Source organism: Bubalus bubalis, chromosome 5 (assembly GCF_019923935.1).
Source record: "Bubalus bubalis isolate 160015118507 breed Murrah chromosome 5, NDDB_SH_1, whole genome shotgun sequence".
Lineage (NCBI taxonomy): Eukaryota > Metazoa > Chordata > Mammalia > Artiodactyla > Bovidae > Bubalus > Bubalus bubalis.
Genome location: NC_059161.1, coordinates 76,603,002 through 76,629,242, shown reverse-complemented (window position 1 = coordinate 76,629,242; position 26,241 = coordinate 76,603,002). Strand labels below are relative to the sequence as shown.

Below are 26,241 nucleotides of genomic sequence, written 5' to 3'. Positions count from 1 at the left end.
CTGGGTTAAGGAGTGTTAAGCCCACACCAGGCTTCTGGCTCCTACAGGGCACTATAGGTTTCCAAGAGGGGCAAGCATGTGCCAGCCTTCTCTAATTTACTGAGAGTGAAATCCTTAGTGCACAGAGAGTCTTGCAGATAAGCATCCCTCAGGATCAGATTCTGGGGAACATGTGTTGGAAACACTGCTCCAGTCTGCCCCTCACCTACACCCTACACCTGAAGGCTGAGCGTCCTACTAGGAGGACACCTGGCCAGGTCTCTTGATGGCACTGATGCTCCTGTGGTGATGGGATGGAGCTTTTGTTTGCTTGCTTGCTTGTTTTAACTTTATGGATGTAGAAACTGAGGTTCGAGGTAGCTAGATGACCTGCACCCGTCATGCTGCCAATGGCAGAGCTGGAACTCAGACCCAGCGCTTACCACACCCAGGGGCTGCTTCCCCCACAGCCCCACTGTCTAGAGTGAAGGTTGACTAGCAGTGACGTCATTCTCTGGGAAAGCATGACCAGTTTCCCTTTCTCCACCTCCCTCTGCCTCCCCCGCTCCTCCCCTACAGCCCCCATGTATATGAAGCTCCACAAAGCCTGGCTTGCCTGCACACCTTTACTTTGGAAACAACTTCCGCAGCTGGAACAAGAGCCTTCCATCCACTGTTACACCCCTGGTCGGTGCATGGTGTGTGTGTGTGTGGACGCCTGCCCAACCTTCTTCCTCTACGACAGGAACCAGCCACCACCAACCAGCAAGCCCTCAAAGGATCCCTTCCAGGGCCTGAGGTGAGTGATGGGAGATTCCCGAGTACTTGGCTTTGAAGCCTTAGACCGACTGCCACCCGACTGAGCATAGGGGCTGGGGGGACACAGAGGCCAACTTTGTCAGTGTTTATGTAAAGGGTGAGATACGCCATGAGGAGGAGCTGCTCTCTTGGGTTTAACATCAGAAGAGTTTAGGCTGGAGGAGAGGAAGGCTAGGAGGATTATGAAGCCCACAGGTGAATTTGCAAGAGGCTGAAGAGCCGGTGGCGTTGGAAAGAAGGGACCAGGAAGACTCTGAGGGAGAGGCTGGAGCTCAGAGCTGCATGACAGGACAACGCGTGCTGGCCCCGGGCCTGCTCCTCTGGCTCGCGAGTTGGCAGGCACTGGGGAGACAGACCTTTTCCTGGCTTCCCGCCCAGCTGAGGGGTGGAGGACTGAGCGTCCTCAGGTGCGAGACCAGGGCCTGGAGTAAGAAAGGGCGGGACCGAGCTCTGAGGAAAGAAGAAAGAAGAGAAGCAAAGGGCCAAGGAGTCATGGAGAAGCAATCTCTGCATACTGTTATGACAGACAGACAAGGGGGTTCCCTGCCTCTAGCTTGCGGCTCTTCACACAGTCATGCAGTGGAAGGCTTTAGAGGTGATTCATGTGAGTCCTCCTGATTCCTCCTCATGTTCAGTCACCTGAAACGTTACTTCCTAGCATCAAGAGTGAGTCGGTCAGCTGAGGTGGCAGAGTGAGTGTGCCTACCAGCTCGCCTGTCCCTGTGGGCCAGGATTAAACCCGCAGCGCCTCTGGACAGTGATGGGAGTCAGAGGTGGCCTTCTCCGGGGGGAGGGAAGAAAGACCTGCCCATGTGTGTCTGGTGACTTGAGGGCAGAACTCAGATAGGCCAATGTGTTCTGCCGAGTCTGGGATCCTTGTATGTGTTCTTTGGCACATTATAACTCCCCGTTTCTTCACTTTTCTTGGTCAAATTCTGACTGGTGGGTGGGCTGTTGGCTAGAGAGGACTGTAACGGAGCAGGGAAGGTGGGGCAGGGTGTGTGTATATGTGTGTGTGTGTGTGTGTGTGTGTGTGATGCAGAGGAGAGTGCTGAGGGAGGAGGTAGCAGGGATAGCCAGACCAGTGGGTGTAAGACTGAGGGGCAGAAAGGCCCTTGGGGCCGAAAAACCGTTGCCCCACCCAGGGCACCCTGGCAAGGCCACATGTTTGAACTGTTCTAACACCAGGAACGCACCCTGGTTTCAGGTTTCGCATCTGTGTGTCCCCGAGGCTGGCCGCGGCAAAGGCAAGGAGCCTTACTCCAGGGGGACCACGCCTGAGGCTGAGGGCCTTGCTCACAGGGGTGCCTCCTTACCCCAGCAGGATGGTCCCTCACAGGGGTGCCCCCTTCCCCCAGCAGGATGCTCCCTCACAGGGGTGCCCCCTTCCCCCAGCAGGATCCTCCCTCACAGGAGTGCCCCCTTCCTCCAGCAGGATCCTCCCTCACAGGGGTACTCCCCTTCCTCCAGCAGGATCCTCCCTTACAGGGGTACTCCCTTCCCCCAGCAGGATCCTCCTGGACCTTCTTTGCTGCAGATGAACTCTTCTATGCACGTGGCTGCTCTTCCCTGCTTGAGTCTGATGCTGCTTCTCTGGAGCCCGGGACCTTGGGTCCGGGGCCAAGAGTTCCAGTTTGGGCCCTGCCGGGTAGAAGGAGTAGTTCTCCAGAAATTGTGGCAGGCCTTCTGGGCCATGAAGGACATTGTGGTGAGTGAAGTGTTGTTCTGGACCCAGCCATGGAGGGAGGTGATCTGGGCAAAGGAAAATATTTGATGATTATGGAGCCCTTTGCAGCTTGCTAATCATGTTCCTACCTAGGAGCTTAGTGAAGTCAGAGATATTGTGGGTCCACATTTCCTTCTGCACTCAATGAAACTGAGGCTCAGAAAGATGTGGCCAGTCCATAGGAAAAGAAACACAGCCCATGAGGAATAAGAAGGAAGCCTGATTCATTTGCGCTTCATCTCTGTCCCAGGGTTACATAAGCCTTCACCCACGGGAAGTCATGGGGAATCCTTTGAGATCCACCAGAGTTTTCACCTACTGCTTTGCCAGCTCCTCCTAGTTTGTTCCCACCTGCTGAGGCCTTGATTCAAGATTGAAAGAATGTTTAATTCTGAGTTGGGAAAGAACGGTTAATGCATCCTGTGACATGTACTCCTTAAAGGACAATCCAGATGCAAGGCAGAATGAAGGAGCTTGACAAGGCAGTCTGGGGAGAGAGGAGAGTGCCGGACTGGGACAGGACACCTCTGTGTGATCTTGACCTTGAAACCAATCCACACAGCATTCCCCCACTCTTAAGCTATCAGTTTCCTTATTTGTACAATGAGGAGGTAGGACTAAGAATCAAGGATTCTTTGGCTGGAAACCCAAGAAGTGGCGGGCTGCAGGGGAAGCCTCGAGGTGCAGCCTCCCCGACTCTCCATGGAAGGTGGGGGTAACATCCTAGTGTAAGAATCCTAGTGGTTCTTAAAATGGGCATATTTCTTCATGCTTCAAGTGACCAAAGGAATCAAACAAGTCCTTTATCAAAGCTCTGAGAACGCCTAAGATTCCATCTGCCCCTGGGAGGCCAGGATTCGTGATTTTCTGAAGTTGGAACCTTGTACCTCCCCCCCCAGGAGCCAGCTCAGCATGGCCCTCCCTGGGTCCCCCCTGTGGCTTCTGAGGTCACACAGACTAGATAGACTGAAGGGTCTGGGCAAGCAGCATGTACTTGCAAGGTTGGCTTCTATGCTGACCTCCAACCTGGAGACATCTGTCCTTTCTGTTCCCCAAGCAAGCTCAAGATAACATCACGAGTGTCCGGCTGCTGCGGAAAGAGGTTCTGCAGAACGTCTCGGTAATCAGATGCGGGGGAAGGGTGTTGTCTCCTCTGGGTGGCTGGTCTCCTGAGGGTGAGGCTGAGGGGTCCTCCAGGGGAGGCTGATAGAAGACTTCACTTCTGTCCCGGGCTGAGCCTGCACAGGTCAGGGCTGGGTGGTGAGCTGGAGGAGGAACACCTGGGCTGGTCTCCTCAGTACCCAGGGTATGTGAATACAGGACCTGAGGAGAGGGCGGGGACTGAGGCTTGTAAATATCTGTCTCCATTTAGCCAGTCTCCATCAATCTGGATTTCTCTTCTGCTCTCATTGGCCCAGAGCCGTCTGCCTGGGCCTCTTCCATGCCCCCACTTTCTTCTCACCCATCTAGGCAGTGAGTAAAAACCACCAAGCTCTGACCCCTGAGGGATGACAAGCTCCCTTCTGTGGCACCTCAGGAGCCCAGGGTGCAATTCCTGCCTTCATGGACACTAGTTTTCTCTCTCTTCATTTCTCCTTCTAAACCTTTTCCCTGCCAAAACTCAGCTCACCAAGAGGTGGTGCTTTTCAAGGCCCATCACTGCCCAGAGCTATTAGAGAGGCCATGGGCTGGAGAAGAAAGAAATCTAACCACATAGGAGGTGGGAGTCCTGGGCGCCAGGCCTGGGCCTGCCACTCACTGGCTGTGGGACCCCGGATGAGCCCTTCCTTTCTAGGCCTGTGGGTCCTCTGGTCAAACAAAGATGTCCAAAGGGGCTCTGAAGCGTAAGACCCAACGCTTCAGAGCCCCATCTCCTGGAGGATCCCTGCCTGCACTTGTACTTATCTTGCCCTGTGCGCCACGTGGGTGGTTCATCAGGGTCAGAGTGGGCAGAGGCCTGGGCTTGGCAGTGACCCTGCCACCCCCCAGGAGACTGAGAGCTGCCACCTCATCCACGCCCTGCTGAGGTTCTATGTGAACACTGTCTTCAAAAACTACCATGACAAGGCTGTTGAATTCGGGATCCTGAAGTCATTCTCTACTCTGGCCAACAACTTCTTTGTCATCGTGTCAAAACTGCAAGCCAGTGTGAGTAGAACAAAGTCGGGATGGAGGTCCGCGGGAGATGCTGTGTTTTCAGAAGACTCGTCTTCCCTTATCTGGCCCGGCTTTTATTCCGTGACAGGGAGCTGCAGGTGCCGTGGGGCAGGGCGCAGGCTCTGGACACCAGCAGTGCTGGCTTAAGTCCAGGTCTAACAGGCTGGGTGTCCATTTGCAAAGTGGTCACTCTCTCTCTCTTTTTTTTTTTTTTTGCAAATAATCAATCTTATTTATTTAAAACACCTTTGAGAGACAAATTGGGAGACCAAAACAAAACAAAAACAAAACCCCAAAAGTGGTCAATCGCTTTGGGCTTTGGTTTTCTTATCTATAAAGTGTTGATAATCACCTCTACCTGGCAAGACTACTGTGAATATGAAAGGAGGCAGTCTCTGCTGCACGGTGAGAGGTCAGCATTGGCTGCCCTGGGGATGTGAGATTTGGAGCTGCCCTCTTAGGCCTTGGGAGTCTCTCTGGCATTACTAGGAAAGAGTGGGAGAAGGCACCTCTGCTCCTACCTGACACTTGGCACAATTTTCTTTCTCTGTTATCCAGCAGGAAAAGATGTTTTCTACCCGTAAGAGTGCACGCAGGCGATTTTTGCTGTTCTACCAAGCATTTAAACAGGTAATCAAGACCGGGAACTGAGAGTTGCCCATCTGGAAGCAGACTACCCTGAACTGTCGCACGAGGGTGCGTTAGGGACCTGGTATAGAATTCAATGTAGGGGACTCCATCCAGCTCGCCCTGAGCCACCTGACTTAGCAGGAGCATAGCTATACTACAGCTGTGTTAGTTACCATATACTTTGCATAAACACTGCAAGTGACATGGCCAATTTTTCTGCCAGTTTTCAAGTTAAAATGCTATTCTATTTTCCTACAAGATGATTTCTCTACCAAGGACATTCCAAAGTGAGAGCTTTATGGGTACCTGAGGTGGGCAATTGGTGAGTCAAAAGTGAGGGAGAAAGAAGGGAGAATCCCCAACCCCAACACACATCTGCAGTATTTTCCAGGATGCCCAAAGGGTCGAGTTTGTGAAAAAGAATTATGTTGTCTTTTCCTAAACTAAGACAACAAAGAAAATTCCAGTTTCATCCCCAGCTCCCTCCCCAAGACAATCCAATTTCGATCATTTTTTGAGGAACAGATATACCAGTTTATAAACAAATGGTGAAGAGCAATAACATACTAGGGAAAGGGACCACCCAGGTCTCAATTTCCTCATCTGCACAGTGGTCTTAGGTGGATGGAATCCACCCTGCATAGGGATTCTGATGCTTATTGTCAGGGACTCACGATGCTTTTCCCTTGCTCCTTATCTGCGGCCACTCACCAACCCATCTGTCCTTGTCTCCAAAGCAGACAGCACACACAGAGAAGAAGTGATGGGTGGTGACTTTGTCAGAGGCCATCCTAAAGGGGTCACAGCCCGTGATCTACAGTCGCACCAGGTTCAGGGGTCAGAAGGAAACCTGTTCCTGTGGCTAACACGGCAGGTCTTCAACTTTCCTTTCCCTTTAGTTGGACAGAGAAGCAGCTGTGACCAAAGCCTTTGGAGAAATGGACATTCTCTTGAGCTGGATGGAGAAATTCTACCAGCTCTGAAGGCCTAGACCAGGATACCTTCCTTCTTCTCCGCGTCATTTCAGATGAGGGTCCCTTCCCATGATGTCCTCTGGGCACTTCACACTCTTGACCATGGGTCCTGTTCTTGGCTCCAGCTTACGACTTCATTCTTTTAAGTGACCGCAACAACAGTCATGGAAGGTTCCCTTGGATGCTGTGAATAATCTACAAAGCAGATTCCTATATTTATTACAACTCTATTTAATTCCCATCAGTGTTTTAACTGATGCCATATTTATTTGTCAGACTGAAACTTCTATTTCAGTGAAACTGTCTTTTGGAGTTGCCCTCTTCACGTTTCTCTGTTTCCCCCCACAATCCTCACCACTGTGTGGGGTTAGTGGATGGGAATGCTCAGGAAACGCTTAATAAATTGGATTTTTTAAAACCTGTCTTTGAATTGCTGAGGAACAATGAGGGATGCTGGGATATGGAGTTGAGCCTCAGGGCATGGAAATCACATGGTCACAAACGACATCTGCAGGAACAGAGCGCTGGGTGAGGTGAGAGCACTGGTTGGAATGTAAATGGTGAAAGACAGAGCGCAGAGGGTGCCCAGCACAAAGCAGACTCCCCCTCAGCGCCACCTCTCGCCTCTTCCGTCTGCCCTTCCCACCCGGTCCCACCAGCCCCGCCCCTCAGGTGCTCTTTCTGATCCTGCTCATCCGCCTTTGTTGCCCGCCTGGGGGGCTGGAGTCAGGCTGACACTGTGGCTGGTGTCCTCATGCCTGGACGCACAGTCCCACCTGTGAGGGCACTCCCTGCTCATAAGGCAGGGACCTCGGGAGCCTCTGCTTTCTAGCACTGGACCAGTGCCCCGTGAGGCTGAGCTGTGTGCCTGGGAAAGGCCTTCTTCCTAAAAGCAAGACTGGGCATTCTCTCGTCTCCAGCTCTGGTTGAACTTTGTAGTTGATTTCAATCCAAAGATACAATGTCTGCCTAACTCTACCCTCCTTCAGAACACTTAGGAGGATGAATAGGATGTGGGCAGTCTCTTCTTCCACGATGTCAGTGCTCTTGCAGAACAATGGGCCCGCCAGGAACCCCAGATCACTGTCCTTCCCCACCTGGCCATAAGCCACTTGGACTGGAATAGACTGTATTTCTGAAAGCAGAGAGTTGTAATGGCTTTGGATAGCTCAAAGAGACCATGGCTAAGATAGTACTAGGCTATAGAACAAGGATAAATAGATAACAAAAGCTATTCTATTTCTTAAAGGGAGAAAATGCTGGAGTCAGGGTACTTACGTGGATCAAGGGAGGAAGACCTAAAGAGGGTATCCACGTATGTCACTAACAAGGATGGTTCTGAAAATTTACAACCCTTCATCACATCCAAATAAACTGCCGTCACCACAGGACTCCAGACAAACAGAAGATCACTAGTAAGTGCTAGCCCTAAGACTGGGGCAGAGAGGTTGCCAGGGGTGTTTCATACCAAGGTCCCTTCCTAGCTCAGGGCTGAAGCGTGTCTTCACAGGGCAGTCCAGGTACCTTCTGCTGGTGGGGAACTCAAGCTCGAGAAGGGCTTTCAAAGCAACAGCTATGCCTCCACTCCAGTCCAAGGCCATGTGGTCTAGAGCCAGGGGAGTAAGGACCCTGTGATCAAAAAGACTCTGCAAGTCCATAGGCTGTCACATGGCTTGGAGAGGAGGCAGGTGGCAACAGGGCAAATGCTCTGCATTCCCAGAGGCCACCTGAAAACCACGGGGGTTCAAAAGTGTGTAAGGAGAGCTGGAGGAGGGGAGACTGATCAGTGCTCAGGGCAAACAGGCAGGGACAAGACTTGAGGTGGGGAGGTAACAAGCGTTCTGAAACAGATGGAGTGGGTGTTGGGAGCCGGCAGACAGACAAGACTCATTGACACCAAGGTCTGGGCCCAGGGGCACAGCTGGAGAGGTGAGTCAGGCAGGCAACGTTGACGTAGTCATTGGAATCAGTGTCCTCCACCTTGGCAGCAGGTTGGTGGCAGAAGCTTACATATTCACAGTCGATCTTCAGAGATGGGACATGGAGCCAGGGAGTTTCAGGTACCTGGAAATGACCAAAGGATCATCCCTGGGTTTGGGTAGGGTGACTGTAGTATCCACAGTGGGCAATGGTGGGGTGCGGGTTGGGGTGCGCATGGTTGCTGTCCTCCAGAAGGCAAAACACAGAGGTGGTTGAACTCCATCAGGCGGCTCAGCCCTGGTGATTTTCAGGGTAGTGCCTCACGCTCTACGTAACTGGAAAACACTTAGATCTGATACGGCAGGAAGTGTTTTAAATGGGGCTCAGACAAAAATCATGTGACTAAGCATGGGTCTGAAGGAGAACCAGCCACCAGAGGAGTTTCCCCTCTGGATTAGATGATGTGACTTGTGGAATAAATATGCATCTTCTCAGGGAATTATTCAGAAGGAGGATGAGTCATCCTCTGCACCTTCATAGGGCTTTCATTCCCTGGAGAGGCTGTGACGTGACGGGACAGTGCATTCCAGGAAGGAGTGGGCGGTTGAAGGGGAGGAAGGTAGCAGGCTGTGTGGAGCTCCACTTCCCCGGAAAGAAACTTCAGGATCATCTGCCTTCGGGATGGATCAGTTCTCGGACGCCAGGGCTATGGCATGACCCCAGCGTGGCATAACTATTGTGACATCCACCCAGGAAGGCTGCAGCAACCACTCAGAACTAGAAGTTCAGCCCCCTGAACAGAGCAGGCACTGAGTAAGCGCTCACTGAAAGGAGCTGTTCCTTTCTGTACTTTACCAGAGAGGGAATGGGCAGCAGCTTGCTTCAAAAATGTATCTCCCACTGCCTGTTACGGTTCATCATTTGAGACTAATCTGACTTAACCATTTTTAAAAAGTCGCTCCCTGTGAAGGCTTAAACTACTCAGTCATTTATCATAGGCACCTTGTTGTGAATTTGTTTCATCAAGATTTTTTTTAATCCCTGATAGCAGGAGTGTGAATTTCAAGCAGGGAGGAAGGGTAAAATTTAAGCAAGGTACAGGTACCTAGATAGCATATTGAAAAGCAGAGACATTATTTTGCCAACAAAGGTCCGTCTAGTCAAGGCTATGGTTTTTCCTGTGGTCATGTATGGATGTGAGAGTTGGACTGTGAAGAAAGCTGAGTGCCGAAGAATTGATGCTTTTGAACTGTGGTGTTGGAGAAGACTCTTGAGAGTCCCTTGGACTGCAAGATCCAACCAGTCCATTCTGAAGGAGATCAGTCCTGGGTGTTCTTTGGAAAGACTGATGCCAAAGCTGAAACTCCAATACTTTGGTTACCTCATGTGAAGAGTTGACTCATTGGAAAAGACTGTGATGCTGGGAGGGATTGGGGGCAGGAGGAGAAGGGGACGACAGAGGATGAGATGGCTGGTTGGCATCACCGACTCGATGGACATGAGTTTGGGTGAACTCCGGGAGTTGGTGATGGACAGGGAGGCCTGGCGTGCTGCAATCGATGGGGTTGCAAAGAGTTGGACACGACTGAGCGACTGAACTGAACTGAACTGACAGGCCCACATGAGGCCATGTGTGGTCACAGAACAGTTTCAGAGAAAAGGGCTCAATGGATATGAGTTTGAGCAAATACCCGGAGATAGTGAAGGACAGGGAAGACTGGCATGCTGCAGTCCACAGGGTCACAAAAAGTCAGATGTGACTTAGCGAGTGAACAACAAAGGGTAGAGTTGATGGGCACTGCTGGGCCTACTTACGCTACTGAGAACTCCTCCAGCAGGTCCAGCAGGGCTGAGTAAGGGCAAGCTCCAGAAGCTGGGCCTGATGGGGGCAGAGCTGTTGCCTGTTCCCAGGCATCACTCTCCTCTTTTAAGCAAGACCCACAGGGATACAGTTCTCAGCCTCCCTTGAAGGCAGGTGTGACCATGTGGTTAAACTGTGCCCAGTGGTTCTCTGATACGTGAAACTTCAGGCTCCTGGTCTTAAAAAAGCAACTTTCTCCCTCCCATGTGCGGATGCATACATGGTGTTAGTGATTGAGCATCAACCACGGATGAGGAAAGACTCCAGGGGATGGTGGAGCAACAGATAGAAGGCATCTGCAGCCCTGGATGACCCCATGGCTCAGGCCACCTCCTCCTGGCTCCCTGTCTTCACTTTCAAGGAAAACAGGCTTCCATCTTGCAAGCCCTGGGGTTTAGCGTTTGCTGCATCAGCTTAGCCTACACCCTAATTAAATCAGGGACATTTGCCACACTTAGTTTTCCTGGTTCCGGAAGCAATAATGTTTCTGCTACTGTGGATGCTTTAAAGAATAAAATGTTCTCTTCTTAACTGGGGAAGACAAAGGAGGATGAATAGCTTAACATTTTTTCATACACTTGCCAATGGTCATCAATAGAAAGATGAGAGAGAGAAAAAAAAGATGAGTTCCCTACTCCACACCTAGATTTCAAGGGGAATCTTTCTCACTCAAAGTATTGAATCTTATCTATACAGTCCATGGAATTCTCTAGGCCAGAATACTGGAGTGGGTAGCCTTTCCCTTCTCCAGGGGATCTTCCCAGCCAGGGGATTGAACCCAGGTCTTCTGCATTGAAGGCAGATTCTTTACCAGCTGAGCCACCAGGGAAGCCCATCTATGTCTCTGCTGCTGCTGCTAAGTCACTTCAGTCGTGTCCGACTCTTTGCGACCCCATAGACGGAAGGCCAGCAGGCTTCCCCGTCCCTGGGATTCTCCAGGCAAGAACACTGGAGTGGGTTGCCATTTCCTTCTCCAATGCATGAAAGTAAAAAGTGAAAGTGAAGACGCTCAGTCATGTCTGACTCTTAGTGACCCCATGGACTGCAGCCTACCAGGCTCCTCCATCCATGGATTTTCCAGGCAAGAGTACTGGAGTGGGGTGCCATTGGCCAGGCTTAATTGCCTTCAGTAAACAATCTCCTCTTATCTTAGAGGGCTTACTAGAAAGTACTTCCTCAGATGAAACCGGGTAACCCTCTTAAGACCTACTGTAAACTGAATCTCTTACACAGGAAAGGCCTTCCTAGTCGACATCTAGCATCCTTTACTTAAGCTCCCATTTATCCCATGAGGAATGCTTGGCCAGAAGCCAAGTAACTAAGTCTACCACAGTTGTTGGGTAGCCGTCTACGTGCACCGTCCAAGGAGGAAACGGATACTCACTCCCGGACTCAGGGACCCGCAGCGGCTGGGAAAGCCCGCGCCCTCCCGCGAAGCCGAAGCTCCGCAAACGGCGCGCGGGGCCACGCCCAGGTCTGGGGCCGCCCTTTCGAGCCGCAGCTGCCAATCAGAGGCGGGGCGGGACTTACCTGCAGTGGGGCGGGGCTTACCCGCGGCGGGCGGGGCTTACCTGCGGCTGGGCGGAGGCTGCGGGCGCTCCGGGGACCGGGGGCGATGCGGCCCCTCCACCTGATGGGGACGGGGAGGGCGGCATGAGGGCGGGGCCCAGGGCTCACCCCCGACCCCCCAGCTCTGCGGCAAGCCCCCGGGCGGTGGGCCCTGCGCGGCTGTCCTGGAGGCGCGGGTCTCCAGGCTCTCGCTGTGCGTCGCGCGGTTTCTGCGGCTCCAGCTCGTGCGCCGGCCCCGGCCCGGCCCCCACCTCCTCCACCCCGCTCCCACTCCCCCAACCCCCACCACCCCGCTCCCACCCCCACCACCCCGCTCCCACCTCACCCCAGGTCAGAGCACCACAAGATACCACAGATATTGCCAGATATTACATTATGCGGTGCCACGCATAATGAAGTTTATGCTCCATGCACAAAATCTAGTTCTTCTATCAATGACTAGGAAACCAAGAAGGTCTTTTTGACATAATATAAAACAAAGCAAAGGACAAATTCACTCAAATGAGCAATTCACTGCCTTTCTTTGAGCCTCCATTTCTTTATCTAGAAAAATCCAGCTCGCGCGCCAGCCCCGCCCCCGCCTCCAACTCGTCCTCCACGACCCCCCAGCCAACCCCCACCCCCACGCCTCCAGCCCCACCCCTCCTGCCTCGCCCCCCACCCCGCCTAGTTCCCCCCGCACCCCACCCTCCCCACCCCTCCAGCCCCACCCCGCCCCCACCCCCTTTCGTCCCCCCACCCCCCAGACCCGCCTCGCGCCCCCACAAGCCGACCTTCTTCCCCCTGACTGCCCGCACGCCCAGCCTTGCCCTCCTCCCGCCTGCCAGCCGGCTCACCAGCCGCGTCCACGCCGCGGGGCCTCCGAGGGCAGGCGCTGTAGATATTGCTCGGGGTGCGCGGCCGCCGGGACACGCGCGGCCGCCGGGACAGGGCCCGCTGGGAGGCGTCCAGCGTGCGCATCCTCACGGCCAGTCGGCGGACCCGCCTGGAGAGAGCTTCTCGACCAAGCCGCAGGGACAGAAGGAGGAAGGAGGGTGTCAGAAGCCCGCACTCGCCCAGTCTTACAGAAAACTAAAGACGGCCCCCTCCCCGCCGTTTGGCAGCGTCTGACCTGAGGGTGCTCCGGCCCTCCACTTCAGGGTTCGGGCCGCGCTCCTCACCGTCCCCATGTCCAGACCACCGAGCCCCATCCCAAGTCCCCTCAAACTCAGTCTGCTCATCCAGAGTCCTGAGTGTCCCTGGGGGATCAGAGGGAGCTGGATTCTCTGGGAGCTGCGTCACTGGGCCTGACCCACTCACCTTTCCGTCTTTGAATGATCCTTTTCGCCAGCAGCCCCAGAAGCGCCAGGAGTATGAGACCCAGGATGGTGGGGATCAGGATGAAGACACCTTGGTCTTCCATCCCAGACGCAGCGCCCGGGCCCTGGTTGGAGGCTCTGAGCAGGGGAGGAGCAGGGAGAGGAAGAAGAGGTAAGAAACGGAGGGGGACTTAAGGCAGCACCCCAAGGGCCAACTTTTGAAGGCGGTTCACAGGTTTGTCCCTTGGATAACAGAATTCTCACCCCACCCACCTCCCCCACCCTCCCCCACCTCCCCCACCCCCACCCACCTCCCCCACCCCCACCCTTGTCACAAAAGGGCCTGTCTATGGAGTCAGGAAACCTGGATTAAATTTCAAGTTTAGCTTTTTCCTGGCTGTGTGATCTTGAATCAGTTTCCTAACTTCTCTGAGCCTCATTTCCCAGTAAATGGTTACAGTAAAACCTGTTTCACAGAACAGTTTAAGGATGAAATAAAATAGTGGCTATAAAGACCTTAATGTAGCTGACCCAAGCAGCAATCAACAAAGGTCAGTTCCACTTCCAGCTCTCTGCACCTCAGTTTCTTCACAAGATGATTGCAGATTTTAAATAAGTTAGTTTCTGATAACCATGGAAGAGAGGATGGTGCTCCCTTTGCTAGAAGCTCTTCCCTCCATTTTCTCTACATGTTGAAATCTTGCTTTCCTTATCCATTACATAAGTCCTCATTTTCTTCTCCAGTCGTGGTAAACTAGAATCAACTGTTTCTCTGTGTCACCACTTCCTCTGTTCATACCAGTTACAACACTTACCACAGTCAAGACTAGTATTAATAAAATAACACCTAGATATAACGTTTTTAAACTTTTCTACATCTTCAGGACATAGCACAATGCCTGGCATGTAGTGGGGATTTAAAAACATGTTGGTTGAGTTAATTGAATTCTTCTCCACTAGTAAGCTGTTATGGTTTAATAGACTAGGAATCAGAAGTCCTGGTTCTGTTTGTAACCACTTTGCTCTCATGGGCTCAATTTCCTAATTGTAAGGCCCAAATAACGTCAGAAATGCCTTTCTTCGCTCACGTTTGCCTTTGCTTGTGTGTGTGCCTAACTGCTCAGTTGAGTCTGAGTCTTTGCAACCCTGTGGACTCTTTGCAACCCCACGGACTGTAGCCTACCAGGCGCCTCTGTCCATGGGATTTTCTAGGCAAGAATACTGGAGCAGGTTCCCATTTTCTCCTCCAGGGGATCTTCCTGACTCAGGAATAGAACCTGCATCTCCTGTCTCCTACATTGGCTGGCCAATTCTTTAGCACTGAGCCACCTGGGAAGCCCCTTCTATTTGCTTTGGCAAAAAAAAATAATTCGCAGGTATTACGTGAGTCTGAGTGAACTCCGGGAGTTGGTGATGGACAGGGAGGCCTGGCGTGCTGCGATTCATGGGGTCGCAAAGAGTCGGACACGATTGAGCAACTGATCTGATTTGATCTGACTGGTTTTCTTTGGAATCTGTTCTAATGCTGCCTCCTAGTGGTCGATAGCAACACTTTCCTGGGCTGCAGCCCGTCCATTAATTGAGAGCTGGCCAACAGAAATGTAGTCTGAGCCGGACAGGTAACTTAAAATTTCCTAGTAGCCATGTTGAAAGAGTAAAAGGAAACACGCAAAAGTAATTTTTAAATTACTGATGGTTTAGTAGCTAATTTTATATTCATTTAGTTCTTCCCCGTCAAAACAGGAGCAGTCTCTCAGAGCCATCTATGATAGCATGATTCTATGCTAGTTTAAAACTCAATCCAATTGTTGGGTTGTGGCCAATCACCTGTGCCTATTACTTCTGGGTTAGCTTGGTGGATTTCTGTTCTTTTGGGCTCTTATTGGATACCCCCTAGGAAATTTGTTTTAGATGAGTGTTCAGTCCTGTTCTATCTGTTTATAATAATTCTAGATGGGATCCTCTCACCTGGCCAGTTAAAAATACCTGCTCTGAGGCTGGCCATAGATTTAAGTTTTCTCTTAGGGTCATTTAAACTCAATCAGAGTGATGAGCTAAGTCTCAATAAAAAATTAAGTTCTCATCTATTAAAAGGAAAACTCCTACAATTATGGGGAGGATCTACATGGTTAACCAGAGAAGGCAATGGCACCCCACTCCAATACTCTTGCCTGGAAAATCCCATGGGTGGAGGAGCCTGGTAGGCTGCAGTCCATGGGGTCGCTAAGAGTTGGACATGACTGAGTGTCTTCACTTTCACTTTTCACTTTCATGCACTGGAGAAGGAAATGGCAACCCACTCCAGTGTTCTTGCCTGGAGAATCCCAGGGACGGGGGAGCCTCGTGGGCTTCCATCTATGGGGTCACACAGAGTCGGACACGACTGAAGCGACTTAGTGGCAGCTGCAGCGTCAAAACACATTTGCATAAATGTTGAATGACTGAAAGATCTTCGTCTCATCTCTACAAGATCTCCTGCTGGAGCACTGATGTGTGTACTTGTAATAGGACTAATGAATTAATGTTATAGGCATAACATTAGTATAGCTATAATAAATATATCTATACTATATTTCACAGTGACTTCTAGAGACAAAGCCAAGAAGTGTCTCTGTTGGCAGACATTTTAGGGAGATTTTGGTGGATCTCCTAGCTCTAGTCTCCTTTGACCAGTTTTACCCCGTCCAAATGGTGGAGGCATCTTACCTCTGCCTGTGAAGCCTGGTTTGGTGGTTGTAGCTGGCCGTCTGGAGTCTGAGAAGCCCCTTCTGAGCTGAGGTTTTTGAGGTTGTGATGGCTGGCAGAAAGATGGTGGGCTCAGCAGTTGCTACTGAAGATGCCCTGAAAACTTGGGGGCGGTGGGTGACTGAGGGGTTGGGGGAGGCCTGGTGTGCTCGAGGAGACTTGGTCCTTTGAGTTGGTGTGGTTACTGCAGGACAGAGCAGGACAAAGTGACCTTCCATATCCACACTCTGGTCTCCGGTAGCCTTGGGTCAACCATTTCTTTCCTGAACACATTCCTTCCTTTTAGGTAGACTACCTTTGTTCTTGCAATCCACATTGCCTGAAATGCCTTCTGAACAGGCCCATCTACACCTAGTCCCTTCTGTCTATATTTGCTTCAAACTCCATTTCCTACAGGAAGTCTTCCCTGACTTCCCAGGCAGAAGAGCTTTCCCTCCTCTTAACCACGGAGAAAACCTTGACTGTAGTTCAGTTCCCATCCTGACTTGTATTATATCTATGTGTCTATTCTCCCCCATTCCACACCTGTCAGTCACAACCTTGGGTATGTAATGAGCTCAGTGACATTATCCCCCTCTCAAGGGCCAGCAGAGTCCTCTAGTATAACAATATTCAATTAATGTGTCTACCTCTCAGGGAACATGTGAGGATATGATGGAAACATATGTCAAAATGCATTCAAGACAGAAAAGTGATAGAAGTGTAAAAGTATCATTAGTATAATTATTGTTAATCTTATTGTCACAAAATAGAGCTGTTAAGTTACTGTATGCCATCAAATGGAAGATAGCCACATGGGGAGCAGAAGGCAGGAGGACTTCTGGCTGGGAAATGTCTGCCCAGTCTTGGTTTCCTAAGTCATTCATAGAAGGGCTAGATTTTGTGAATGGAGCATAAACTTCATTATGCGCGGCCCCACCTGGTGGTGATGTGTAAGTACTGCAACTAGTGCCAAGTGGCTGAGGGATGGGCTTGACAGCCTTGGAATGCAGGCCTCAAGGAGGTTCCCTCTTCCAAGACAGGGAAATACACACGTGAGACTCAGCTCTGCCCTGCCAACCACTGCATGAACTGAACACATATTCCCCTCATCCACTTTCACAACAACACAGAATTTCCCCCACTTCCCCTGCCCTAGCTTCGGGGAACTGACCTTTGGACATGAATTTTAAAGAACTGGCATGTGCGGGCATCTGGAACCAAGGAGGCATGTGCATTTGTAGAAATCTATTAAACCATGCTGGAGGCTCAGACATCGGCTCTTCTTCCCAGGATGGCTCGTAAACTACCAAAGGCAAGAGAAGTCCATTGGTGGTCTCCAGCATCAGCCTGAGGCCCGGGGGAGGGACTGCTGGTATGAGTTGAGGCTGACTCAGCCAGGGTAGATGGCAATAAAGGGATGAGGACACGGTGCCCATGAGAGGAGAGGAAAAGTAACTGGGCTGGGGTCTTCCCCGAAAAAAAAAATCCTCTTTCACCGTAACGCAGTGGGCATTCTCTGCAAAATCAGAGTCCATCGGGAATCTAGATTGTTGAGTGAGTACTGTGTATGTCTGAGGAAGTCAGTGGAAAAAGAAGGGAGAAAGGAGGGATTCTGGAGCAATAAGGAAAGGATCATATAAAGTAACAAATTTGGCCATCAACTGTGGCTTGAAAAATGATTGTCTTTCCTGTATATTTATCCCTGATATTTCTCACGGGACCAATTATGGGGCTGCTTATGCCCTTTTGCTTCCAGTTTCTTCCAGTCTCAGAGCCTCTCCTCAATTTCATGCCCACCCCCCACTTGGCTTGTGACCCGGGGGAAGGGTGGGCACATTACCACCCGGGGGCACACCGATCCTGTTCCTTTCTCAGGGCTTGGATAGAAAATTTGGTGGATCGTGAAGTTCACTGACTCTGTGAGGTTACAGCCCCATGGATCCCAGTTTCTGCTGGACTAGCTGGCACAGCAGCAGTGTTAGGGTGTGGGGACCGCTGTGGCCCCATGCTTGTCCCCGCCTCCCCAAGGGCCAACGTTTCCTGGGTGTCCTCAGCCTCCAGCGAGTGGGGCACCTACCGCTGTGAACAGTCAGGGTGATCTGCTGGGTCTTGCCTCGGTCTGTGTTCCTGCCCACCCCACAGGCATAGACCCCGCTGTCATTCTTGGTCAGCTCTGTCATCACCACAAGGAACAGACTCCTGTCTGGACACTGCTCCAGCGTGACTCGGTGCTTGAATTCCTCCCTGACGAATTTGTTGCTGGACACCACGGTGGTGCATCTTCCAGACTCGTCAATGGTCCGGCACAGATATATCCTCACATGCGTTTCAGGAAGTGGGCACTCGATGGTAACGGATCCTCCCAGCATTCCCTCCATCTTTACTTCTGGAAGGACCTTCGGGGCTCCGACTACTGCAGGGAGAGGGAGTTAGTGAGAGGAAGCCCCATCCCCAGCCACGTCCCCAACACAGCCCTGTTTCCAACCTAGGCCCCAGTGCAGCCTCATACTCATCCCTGCATCCAGCTTCATCCCCGTGAGCAGCCCTGCGCCTCCCTCATGTCTAGCCCTAGCTGCACCCACAGCTTCTTTCCATCCTCAACCCTGTTAACCTCCTTGGTCCGTCCCTGCTCTACACCTGAGGCTCAGTCTCTCCCCAGCCCAAGCCTTCATGTAGCCCTCCGTCTTATCATCAAACCTGAACCTCTGTGGTCCCAGACACCAACCTCCTGAGAATCTAGTCAAAATATCATGTGCCATGACATGTGCCATGGTGAACTGCGCCCCCAACCAGCACGTGGCCCCCGAGTGACTTCAGTGTGCTGCCCGGAGGCGTGGTGAAATTTAGTGGAACAGGTTTTCCTGTCTAGTTTTGTTTTGCTTGGATCCATCCAACCAAAACAACTCTTTCACCTCCAGTTTTTTTTTAAATTCAATCATTAACAAGTATCTATTGAATCACGTTCATGTGATAAGCTAGCTGCCATCCCTCCCTCACAGAAAGAGTCACTTATTCAGTGATACAAATCTACGGCCACCACAGCAAAGTGTAATAAATCCCATGGCGTGGATACACAGGGCTCCTTGGAAGCAGCAAGCGGACTGCCTGATCCAGGCTGCCACGGAGGGGAATTTGAGGAAGGCTTTCTGGGAGAAGGGCTGTGTAAGCTGTGGCCTGAAGGATTGGGTGTGGAGGGCTAAGAGAATGATGGTCATCCTCACCAAAGGAGGGAATACAGAGGGAAACAGGAGTGTGTTTGAATGTGTGCACACCTTGTTTGTGCCTTGGGGCTGGTGTGGAGCAGGGAGGAGTGAAAGGTGTGGCTCCTGAGTCCCTGACATCAACAAGCTTATGGTGGAGAGAAGGCGGGGCTAAGCTGGAGAAGAGGGTATGTTTGTCAACTAAGTGGGTCCAACAAGGGTCCATATATTTCTGGGAAGATGATGCAGAGGATGGGGTGTGTGTGTTGGGGTGAGGCTGGGGGGACTGGGGTGGAGGAGAAACCCTTCTAGACAGTGAGAATTGGCCCCATAAAGCCTAAGAGAGGAGAGAGGACATAGCATGTTCATGAGGAGGGGAAGGGTGTTCACAAGCTTCCTGAAATTCAACTGCAGAGCACAGATTTAGAATCGCTCCGAGGAGTCAGGGGAAGAAGTGCGGCTGCTGGCTTCTAGATGCGCTAAGGAGGACATTCTGGGGGGAGGGAAGGATGGGGATACCTGGAGAGAGGAGGAAACAACCGTGAGAGCATGAGACAGGGTGGAGGAGGCTAGAGAAGGGCTAGCAGGGGAGCGTTCGCAGGAGTTTGTTAGTATCTGGATGTGCAGCTGGTTAGCACAGCAGGGAGAAGCAGAGGGCACTATCAGACACGTGTGAGCTGATGTGAAAGCCCTCATGCGAATCACCCACCCCTGCTTTAAACACCCTGGAAACTGAGACGAGGGAGGCAGCCCTGTGACTGGAACATGCCAACGGAAGGGCGACCCATTCAAAGGGCAAAGACCCAACCAAGGGGCTGGGGGAATCCCCCGTAGGTCCAGAGGGACCACACACACCTGTGTGCAAAGCCTGGCACCTGAGAGTGAGCATGCAAACGTTTCCCGACCAACTCAGCCAGAAAAGGGCATGCTGCTGCTTTCTCAAGGGTGAGGTGTTGTAAAATGGGCAGAGGCAAGACAGAGCAGAGATGGGTCACGACACGTGCAGACACCTCCAGTGGCCTCTCTCTATTCAGTGGGGTACTGCTGGTCACCCTCTGGCTTGCCCAGATCCTACATTATGGACTGTATGTTTGTATTGCCCAAAAACTCATGTGTTGAAGCTGCCATATTACAGAGTGGGGCCTTGGGAGGTAGGTAGGGTTAGATGATGGCACCCCACTCCAGTACTCTCGCCTGGAAAATCCCATGGATGGAGGAGCCTGGTGGGCTGCAGTTCATTGGGTCGCTAAGAGTCGGACACGACGGAGCGACTTCACTTTCACTTTTCACTTGCATGCATTGGAGAAGGAAAAGGCAACCCACTCCAGTGTTCTTGCCTGGAGAATCCCAGGCACAGGGGAGCCTTGGTGGGCTGCCGTCTCTGGGGTCACACAGAGTCAGACACGACTGAAGTGACTTAGCAGCAGTAGCAGCAGGAGCAGAGTTAGATGAGGTTATGAAGCCGCAGCCCTCAAAATGAGATCAGTGTCCTTATTCTATTTACACAGGAGACCACAGGAGCACAGAGGGAGATAGTAGCCTTCTGCAAACCAGGAAGAGGGCCCTCGCAGAAAACCATATCTGCCAGCACCCTGATCTAGGACTTCTAGTTTCCTGAACTGTGAGAAATAAATGTCTATTGTGGAAGCCACATTTATGACACTTTGTTAGAGCAACCAGCACTGACTGGGACATCCTTAGTGTGCAAACTTTGGATGGATGAAGCACAAGGAAAGCTGCTGGGTGCACTGAGCTCTGGTCCCAAGGAAGCATTAATGTGCAAGGTGAAAATGACCAGATTCCACTCTCCTTGGAGTTCATAATAGCTTCTAACCACAAGCAGACTTCCCAAATAGAAAAAAAGATAGATACAACCTCCAGGTTTAGAACTTAGCACAGTATATGTAAGACTCCTGTGGGGGAACTTGCTAAGATGCAGATGACCTGGTCCTGCCCTTCAGCAAGGTGATTATATCTGCTTTGAACGGGTGAGTATATCTGCTTATGAATCTGCATTTTTAGGTAAGCAACCCAGGTGCCCTTGACTTTTTGCAATTTTGAGCCTTATGATTACATTTCCAAATGATTCCAGGGAAGAAAGGGAGGAGTAGAAGTACATATAAAGGAATCAACCTGTTTAATATTGATGTTTTAGAGAAGCTGTGATGTATCATTAATCTCTGAATTGGTGATTTGATTTTCAGTGGTGATGGTAGGGGAGAGGGATATATGTGGTATAAAAAGTCACTCTCAACATGTAGTTGGATATAAATATATGTTTGAAATGGGCTTCCCTGGTAGCTCAGCTGGTAAAGAATCCAACTGCAATGCGGGAGACCCTGGTTCGATTCCTGGGTTGGGAAGATCTCCTGGAGAAGGTATAGGCTACCCACTCCAGTATTCTTGGGCTTCCCTGGTGGCTCAGCTGGTAATGAATCCACCTGCAATGGGGAAGACCTGAGTTCCATCCCTGGTTTGGGAAAATCCCCTGGAGGAGGGCATGGCAACCCACTCAACCCACTCCAGTATTCTTGCCTGGAGAATCCCCACGGACAGAGGAGCCTGGCAGGCTACAGTTCATGGGGTTGCGAAGAGTCAGACATGACTGAGGGACTAAGTACAGCACAGCATATGTTTGAAACATGGGAAAAAATCTTGTTTTCGCAATACAAAATAAGGTTTAGGCCCCAAGGCCTTGGCTGTGGCTGTGCTCTGGGAATAGACTGGATTCTGCGGGGTGGTGATTTTCTAGGCAGGAGAGGTGATGAGGACCCTATCAACTCCAGTCACAGCAGGATCTCTGGAAGAAGGAAGCTGACCTGCCTGAGAGCTTTATGTTTATCAGATGGAGCAGGGCTCTTAAAAAAAAAAAAAAGATGAGAAACATCCCAAGCGGCTTCCTACTTCTGCACACACTGACTTGTGTGTGTCCAGGCCTGCTGTCTGCCTGGTCCTGTTGCTGTGAATGGAGTATCTGTCTTCTCTCAAAAGCCAGTCCTTTGCCCTGGATCCTGAGTCTATCCCATCAACTCCTACAGAGCCTCTCTCCTGCAATCACCCCCTTTCTCTGCCTGCCTCAGTGGTTCCTCTCTTCCAGCATTAACATGGCTCACACACATGCCCTGATGATGCCCACATTGGACAACCCCTCGTTGACATTTCCGCTCCCCTTCAGCTGCAATTCAATCCCACGTCTCCTAATTCCTTTTCCACCTACATCTGTCAGAATTTTGTCTCCAATATTCCATTGATACTGCTCCAGTCAAGGTCACCAAAACTTTCCTTGTTGCCACATTGGTCACTTCTTTGTCTTCTTTTTTTCCTCATCCTCTTGGCAGCATTTGGTGGGATAGAGCCTTCCTGCCCGGAAATGCTTTCCTGGCTTCCCTGACGTCACTCTCTCAATGGCTGTTCTTTGCCATCTCCTTACTTCTTATCTGTTCGCTTACTTCTCCTCCTCACTTACTTCTTTGACTCCTTCCTTATGTATGGCTCCTTCTCCACCAGTTTTGGGCCACCCCAGGGCCTGGCACTGGGCCTGTCCTCCTCTCTGTCCCCCCGGGTCTCCCTGCAAGAGCCCATGGACTCCCATGCCTTTTAGTGCCAGCTCTGTCTAGATCTCAGCACTCGTGGATCTCCAGCCTTGTCTGTACCTCTGAGCTCCAGACTTGCCTTTTGGATCCCTCCACTTGGACTTCACTCAAATATTTAAGATATATTTCACACTTACAATGGTAAAAGGAAAAAACAAACAAACAAACAAAAAAACCCTCTTGATTCCTCCTCCAAAACCTGTTCCTGTACAAGCTCTTCCTATCTCCGAAGAAAGCGTCTACGTCCATCCAAGTGCTGAAGCCCCAGAGTCATCCTCATATTAAAGAATTAAGGGTAAGTTTTAGATGTGTGTTTGTTGTACTATGTCACAGCATCAAGCGTGTGCATTCTTACTATTATAGGTCAAGGTATAGGTAGGTTTGAAAGCCTACCTCCTATCCTGCTGTCTTCTGTGGACCTCCACCTGGGGCCCCAAGCGATGTGGCCTGTAGTTTGTGCCTCATGCACTGGTGACCAGGGCCACCCCCATATTTGCAGGACCTGGGGCAGGAATGCAAATAAGACCTAAATATCGTAGTCTTGGGCTTCCCTGGTGGCTCAGAGGTTAAAGCATCTGCCTCCAATGTAGGAGACCCGGGTTCGATCCCTGGGTCGGGAAGATCCCCTGGAGAAGGAAATGGTAACCTACTCCAGTATTCTTGCCTGGAGAATCCCATGGACAGAGAAGCCTGGTAGGCTAAAGTCCACAGGGTGGCAAAGAGTTGGACACGACTGAGCGACTTCACTTTCACTTTCATCATAGTCTGAATAGTTTAAAGTTAATCACTAAGCTAGTAAACTGTTGTTGTTAAGTTGCTCGATCGTGTCCGACTCTTTGCAACCCCATGGACTGTCACCCGCCAGGCTCCTCTGTCCCTGGGGCTCTCCAACATCTTGACAAATTTATGCTCTCCTTGGATGTCCATTCTCACATATGCAGTGCAGGGGAAAATGGCCCCAAGTTTTCTGCCTCCAGCTTCTGGCCTCTCTCCCTTCAGTTCTCAACCCTAGCTCCTGCCCACTCCACAACAGTCCTGGCATATACTTGGTGAATGACCCAGCTTGCATGTATAAACCCCATCTCCTTCCCAAACATCCAGCTGTAGCCACTTTTACAGGCCAAGACATAACTCTAGGATAGAAGACCCAGGGTAGCATTGCAGAGTCGCCGAAGGTGGATTCAGAGTCATTTGGACAGGGAATTTGAGGCCTAGCAGAGGGGGTGTGGATGTGGGCTTGGGGTAAGCATGTCCTTTCGGGTCTTGAACTCCTCAGCCCATGGGGACTGGCACCAGTGGAGAAGGACAAAGCCCAGAGCAAGGACCCTTCTGGCTAGAAGAGTCATAGTGCTCTGGACAGACTGCTGGACTACAATTCGGGTGCCCTTCACTTCTAGACATCTCCCACATCCACCCAGTCCCTCTTCCCTCTCAGGCCTAAGTTTGGTTAACCATCCGCTGTGCTCACCCATGTCCTACTACCTGTCACAGAGTATTTCATTAAAACTTCATTCCTTTGGGCTTTCAGGGACTTCCAACATTTGACTCAAACATTTGCCTTTCTTCAAAACTCCAGCCATCACAAAGAAAGCAAGTATGAATAAACAACTACTCTGACCCCCAAGAAACTTACCACTGAATCAATAATATATTAAGGTTCCAAAGAAGGGGCTCTGGAAAGTGTAGAGAAGGAGGTGGAGGTTGAGATGGGCTTGAAGGGCCGCATCCGTGGTGGAGGTGGGGGGAAGGGCGCTCCTGGCAGAAGGAACAGCAGGAGCAAGGCCGTGGTGGCAGGGAAGTCCAGCGCATGTTCAGGGAGCTCTGCTGGCTGGAGGTTAGGAAAGTCCTGGGGAGAACGATAAGCTCAGCGTGTAAAAGCGGAGGCCAAGGAAGGAGTTGGTATTTCAGGAGTTTGGTTCAATTTGCAGTAGGAGGCATGGAAGGTCGTTGGGAAGGATGATGTTATGATCAGAGGCAAGAAGAAGTAAGGTGGATCTGGAGCCACAGGCTCTCGGCTTGCAGAAAGTAGGGAGGTAGTTAAAAGCTGCTCCTGTGTTCCTTTTCTTTTCACTCCTCTGTTCTGTCTCTAGCAGAGGCTGCCATTTCTTCCTATCCTGGTAAGTGTGAATCTACAAACTACATGAATTGGCCATCAGTTGGGTCAAAGTCTGGTTGGGGGTTAAATGGGAGAGGTGGGTAAAAAGCTATTTTGGCATTTTGCAGCTGATATCATAGATAGTGAAGACAGAGTAGCTGATTTAGGTGGTGACCAGTGAGAAATCTGAGGTTAGGTGTCAGGCCAGTTGTATTTTTGGTCTTGATGAGATGTGGAAGTGGGGGTGCCCAAGAGATATGAAGCTCTGGAAATGAATTGAAAGTGTTAGCCACTCAGTCGTGTCCAACTCTTCGTGACCCCATGGACTGCAGCCCATCAGGCTCCTCTGTCCACGGGATTCTCCAAGCAAGAATACTGGAGTGGGCTGCCATTTCCTTCTCCAGGGGATCTTCCCGACCCAGGGATCGAACCCAGATCTCCCGCATTGTGGGCAGATTCTTTACCGTTGGAGCTACCTGGGGAAGCAGGCCTACCAAATGGACCAGGGAGTCTTCGATTGGAACTTTGAAAATTCAGGCGATAAGAGAACCAAAGAAAGAATGTAGAGGTAGAAGAGAGAACATTGGAGGCTTTTAAATCCCAGATTAACAGGCTGACACCTGGGAGAGGGGACACCTTCAGCCTGTGAGTCAACACCTTAGGGCTCAGGAGGAGTGTCTGGAGAGGAGAGAGGGGTGCTAGCTGGGAGCTGGGATGGCCTCCACCCTTGTCCTGCCCCAGGTACTGGTTTACAACTAAATTCATCCAGACGCTTCAGAGCCAGAGATACCCAGCCACTCCCCTGCTGCTGCTGCTAAGTCGCTTCAGTCATGTCCGACTCTGTGCGACCCCATAGATGGCAGCCCACCAGGCTCCCCCATCCCTGGGATTCTCCAGGCAAGAAGACTAGAATGGGTTGCCATTTCTTCTCCAATGCATGAAAGTGAAAAGTGAAAGTGAAGTCCTCAGTCGTGTCCGACTCTTAGCGACCCCATGGACTGCAGCCCACCAGGCTCCTCCATCCATGGGATTTTCCAGGCAAGAGTACTGGAGTGGGGTGCCATTGCCTTCTCTGAGCCACTCCCCTACCTGTGACCAATTCAGTCCTCATACGGCGTCCAAGGTGGTTCTCCAGAGCACTTACCTGGAAGGAAGTAAAGCGCCCAAAGCCACAGGTCCATGGCTCCTTCCAGAGCAAGGTCCCATCCAAGGGCCCCCCGAAGAGGGGGACAGAGGCCCGCTGCTCACCCCGGAGCCCTGTGCCGTCTGATGCTTAAAAGAGATTTCTGGGCCCCCACAAGGAGTGGGGCTTGGAAATGAGGAAATGACAACCTATCTTGTTTGCTTACTAGTTTTAGACGGAAAAAGAAAATACCAGCAAACCACAGAGGAAGCCAGGAACTGAGAAATCATGCTATGTTGGGTGAGAATGGGTCCCCAGGGTTCAAAGTGCCTCGAGGCAGCTTCTATTAATAAAGACTGCTAGAAACTAACAGGCCTCATATTTCTATGCCTTGGAGGGTCCTCCTATGCTTTGTGGGGTTTATGTGAGCCAGAGTTATTTGCTTTATGCCTGTCTTCAGCATGGAAGAGCCTTCTTGCCAATTTTCTCCCTCTGAGGATGTCTGTAGGGACAGAAGCTTGGGCCTGAAATCAGAAGGTGCTGGTTGTAGCCCTTGAACACATTTGATAA

The 26,241-nt window shown here is 51.1% G+C and overlaps 2 protein-coding genes across 7 annotated transcripts; one reads left to right on the top strand and one right to left on the bottom strand.

Annotated features, from left to right (window-relative positions):
- The first annotated feature begins 674 nt into the window (after positions 1-674).
- Positions 675-6,294, top strand: IL24 (interleukin 24). Its single transcript, XM_006043813.4, has 6 exons — positions 675-778; positions 1,987-2,506; positions 3,582-3,644; positions 4,514-4,672; positions 5,240-5,311; positions 6,211-6,294. The coding sequence occupies exons 1-6, from the start codon at positions 675-677 to the stop codon at positions 6,292-6,294; spliced, it is 1,002 nt and encodes a 333-aa protein (XP_006043875.3).
- FCMR (Fc mu receptor) lies at positions 6,199-25,886 on the bottom strand. 6 transcript variants are annotated; one of them, XM_025277701.3, is made up of 8 exons: positions 25,693-25,886; positions 17,738-18,073; positions 16,832-16,963; positions 15,640-15,862; positions 12,935-13,071; positions 12,472-12,630; positions 11,638-11,696; positions 6,199-8,349 (listed from the first exon to the last, which is right to left on the bottom strand). In XM_025277701.3, the coding sequence occupies exons 1-8, from the start codon at positions 25,727-25,729 to the stop codon at positions 8,173-8,175; spliced, it is 1,260 nt and encodes a 419-aa protein (XP_025133486.2). In that variant the 5' UTR covers positions 25,730-25,886; the 3' UTR covers positions 6,199-8,172. The 6 variants fall into 6 exon arrangements, with proteins under 6 accessions (XP_025133486.2, XP_044799203.2, XP_044799201.2 ...); XM_044943268.2 differs by lacking the exon at positions 25,693-25,886 and adding an exon at positions 22,847-22,961; XM_044943266.2 differs by lacking the exon at positions 25,693-25,886 and adding an exon at positions 18,386-18,519 and having other exon boundaries at positions 15,640-15,730.
- Between the last annotated feature and the right edge of the window lie 355 nt (positions 25,887-26,241).

Coding starts and splice junctions, on each gene's coding strand:
- FCMR (XM_044943264.2), bottom strand. CDS start 18,431: ATGGCACATGTCATGGCACATGATATTTTGACTAGATTCTCAGGAG. Junction 18,074..18,385: donor TTTGACTAGATTCTCAGGAG/GTTGGTGTCTGG, acceptor CTCTCCCTGCAG/TAGTCGGAGCCCCGAAGGTC. Junction 15,863..16,831: donor TTTAAAATTCATGTCCAAAG/GTCAGTTCCCCG, acceptor TCTGTCCTGCAG/TAACCACACCAACTCAAAGG.
- IL24 (XM_006043813.4), top strand. CDS start 675: ATGGTGTGTGTGTGTGTGGACGCCTGCCCAACCTTCTTCCTCTACGAC. Junction 779..1,986: donor GATCCCTTCCAGGGCCTGAG/GTGAGTGATGGG, acceptor TTCTAACACCAG/GAACGCACCCTGGTTTCAGG. Junction 5,312..6,210: donor TCTACCAAGCATTTAAACAG/GTAATCAAGACC, acceptor CTTTCCCTTTAG/TTGGACAGAGAAGCAGCTGT.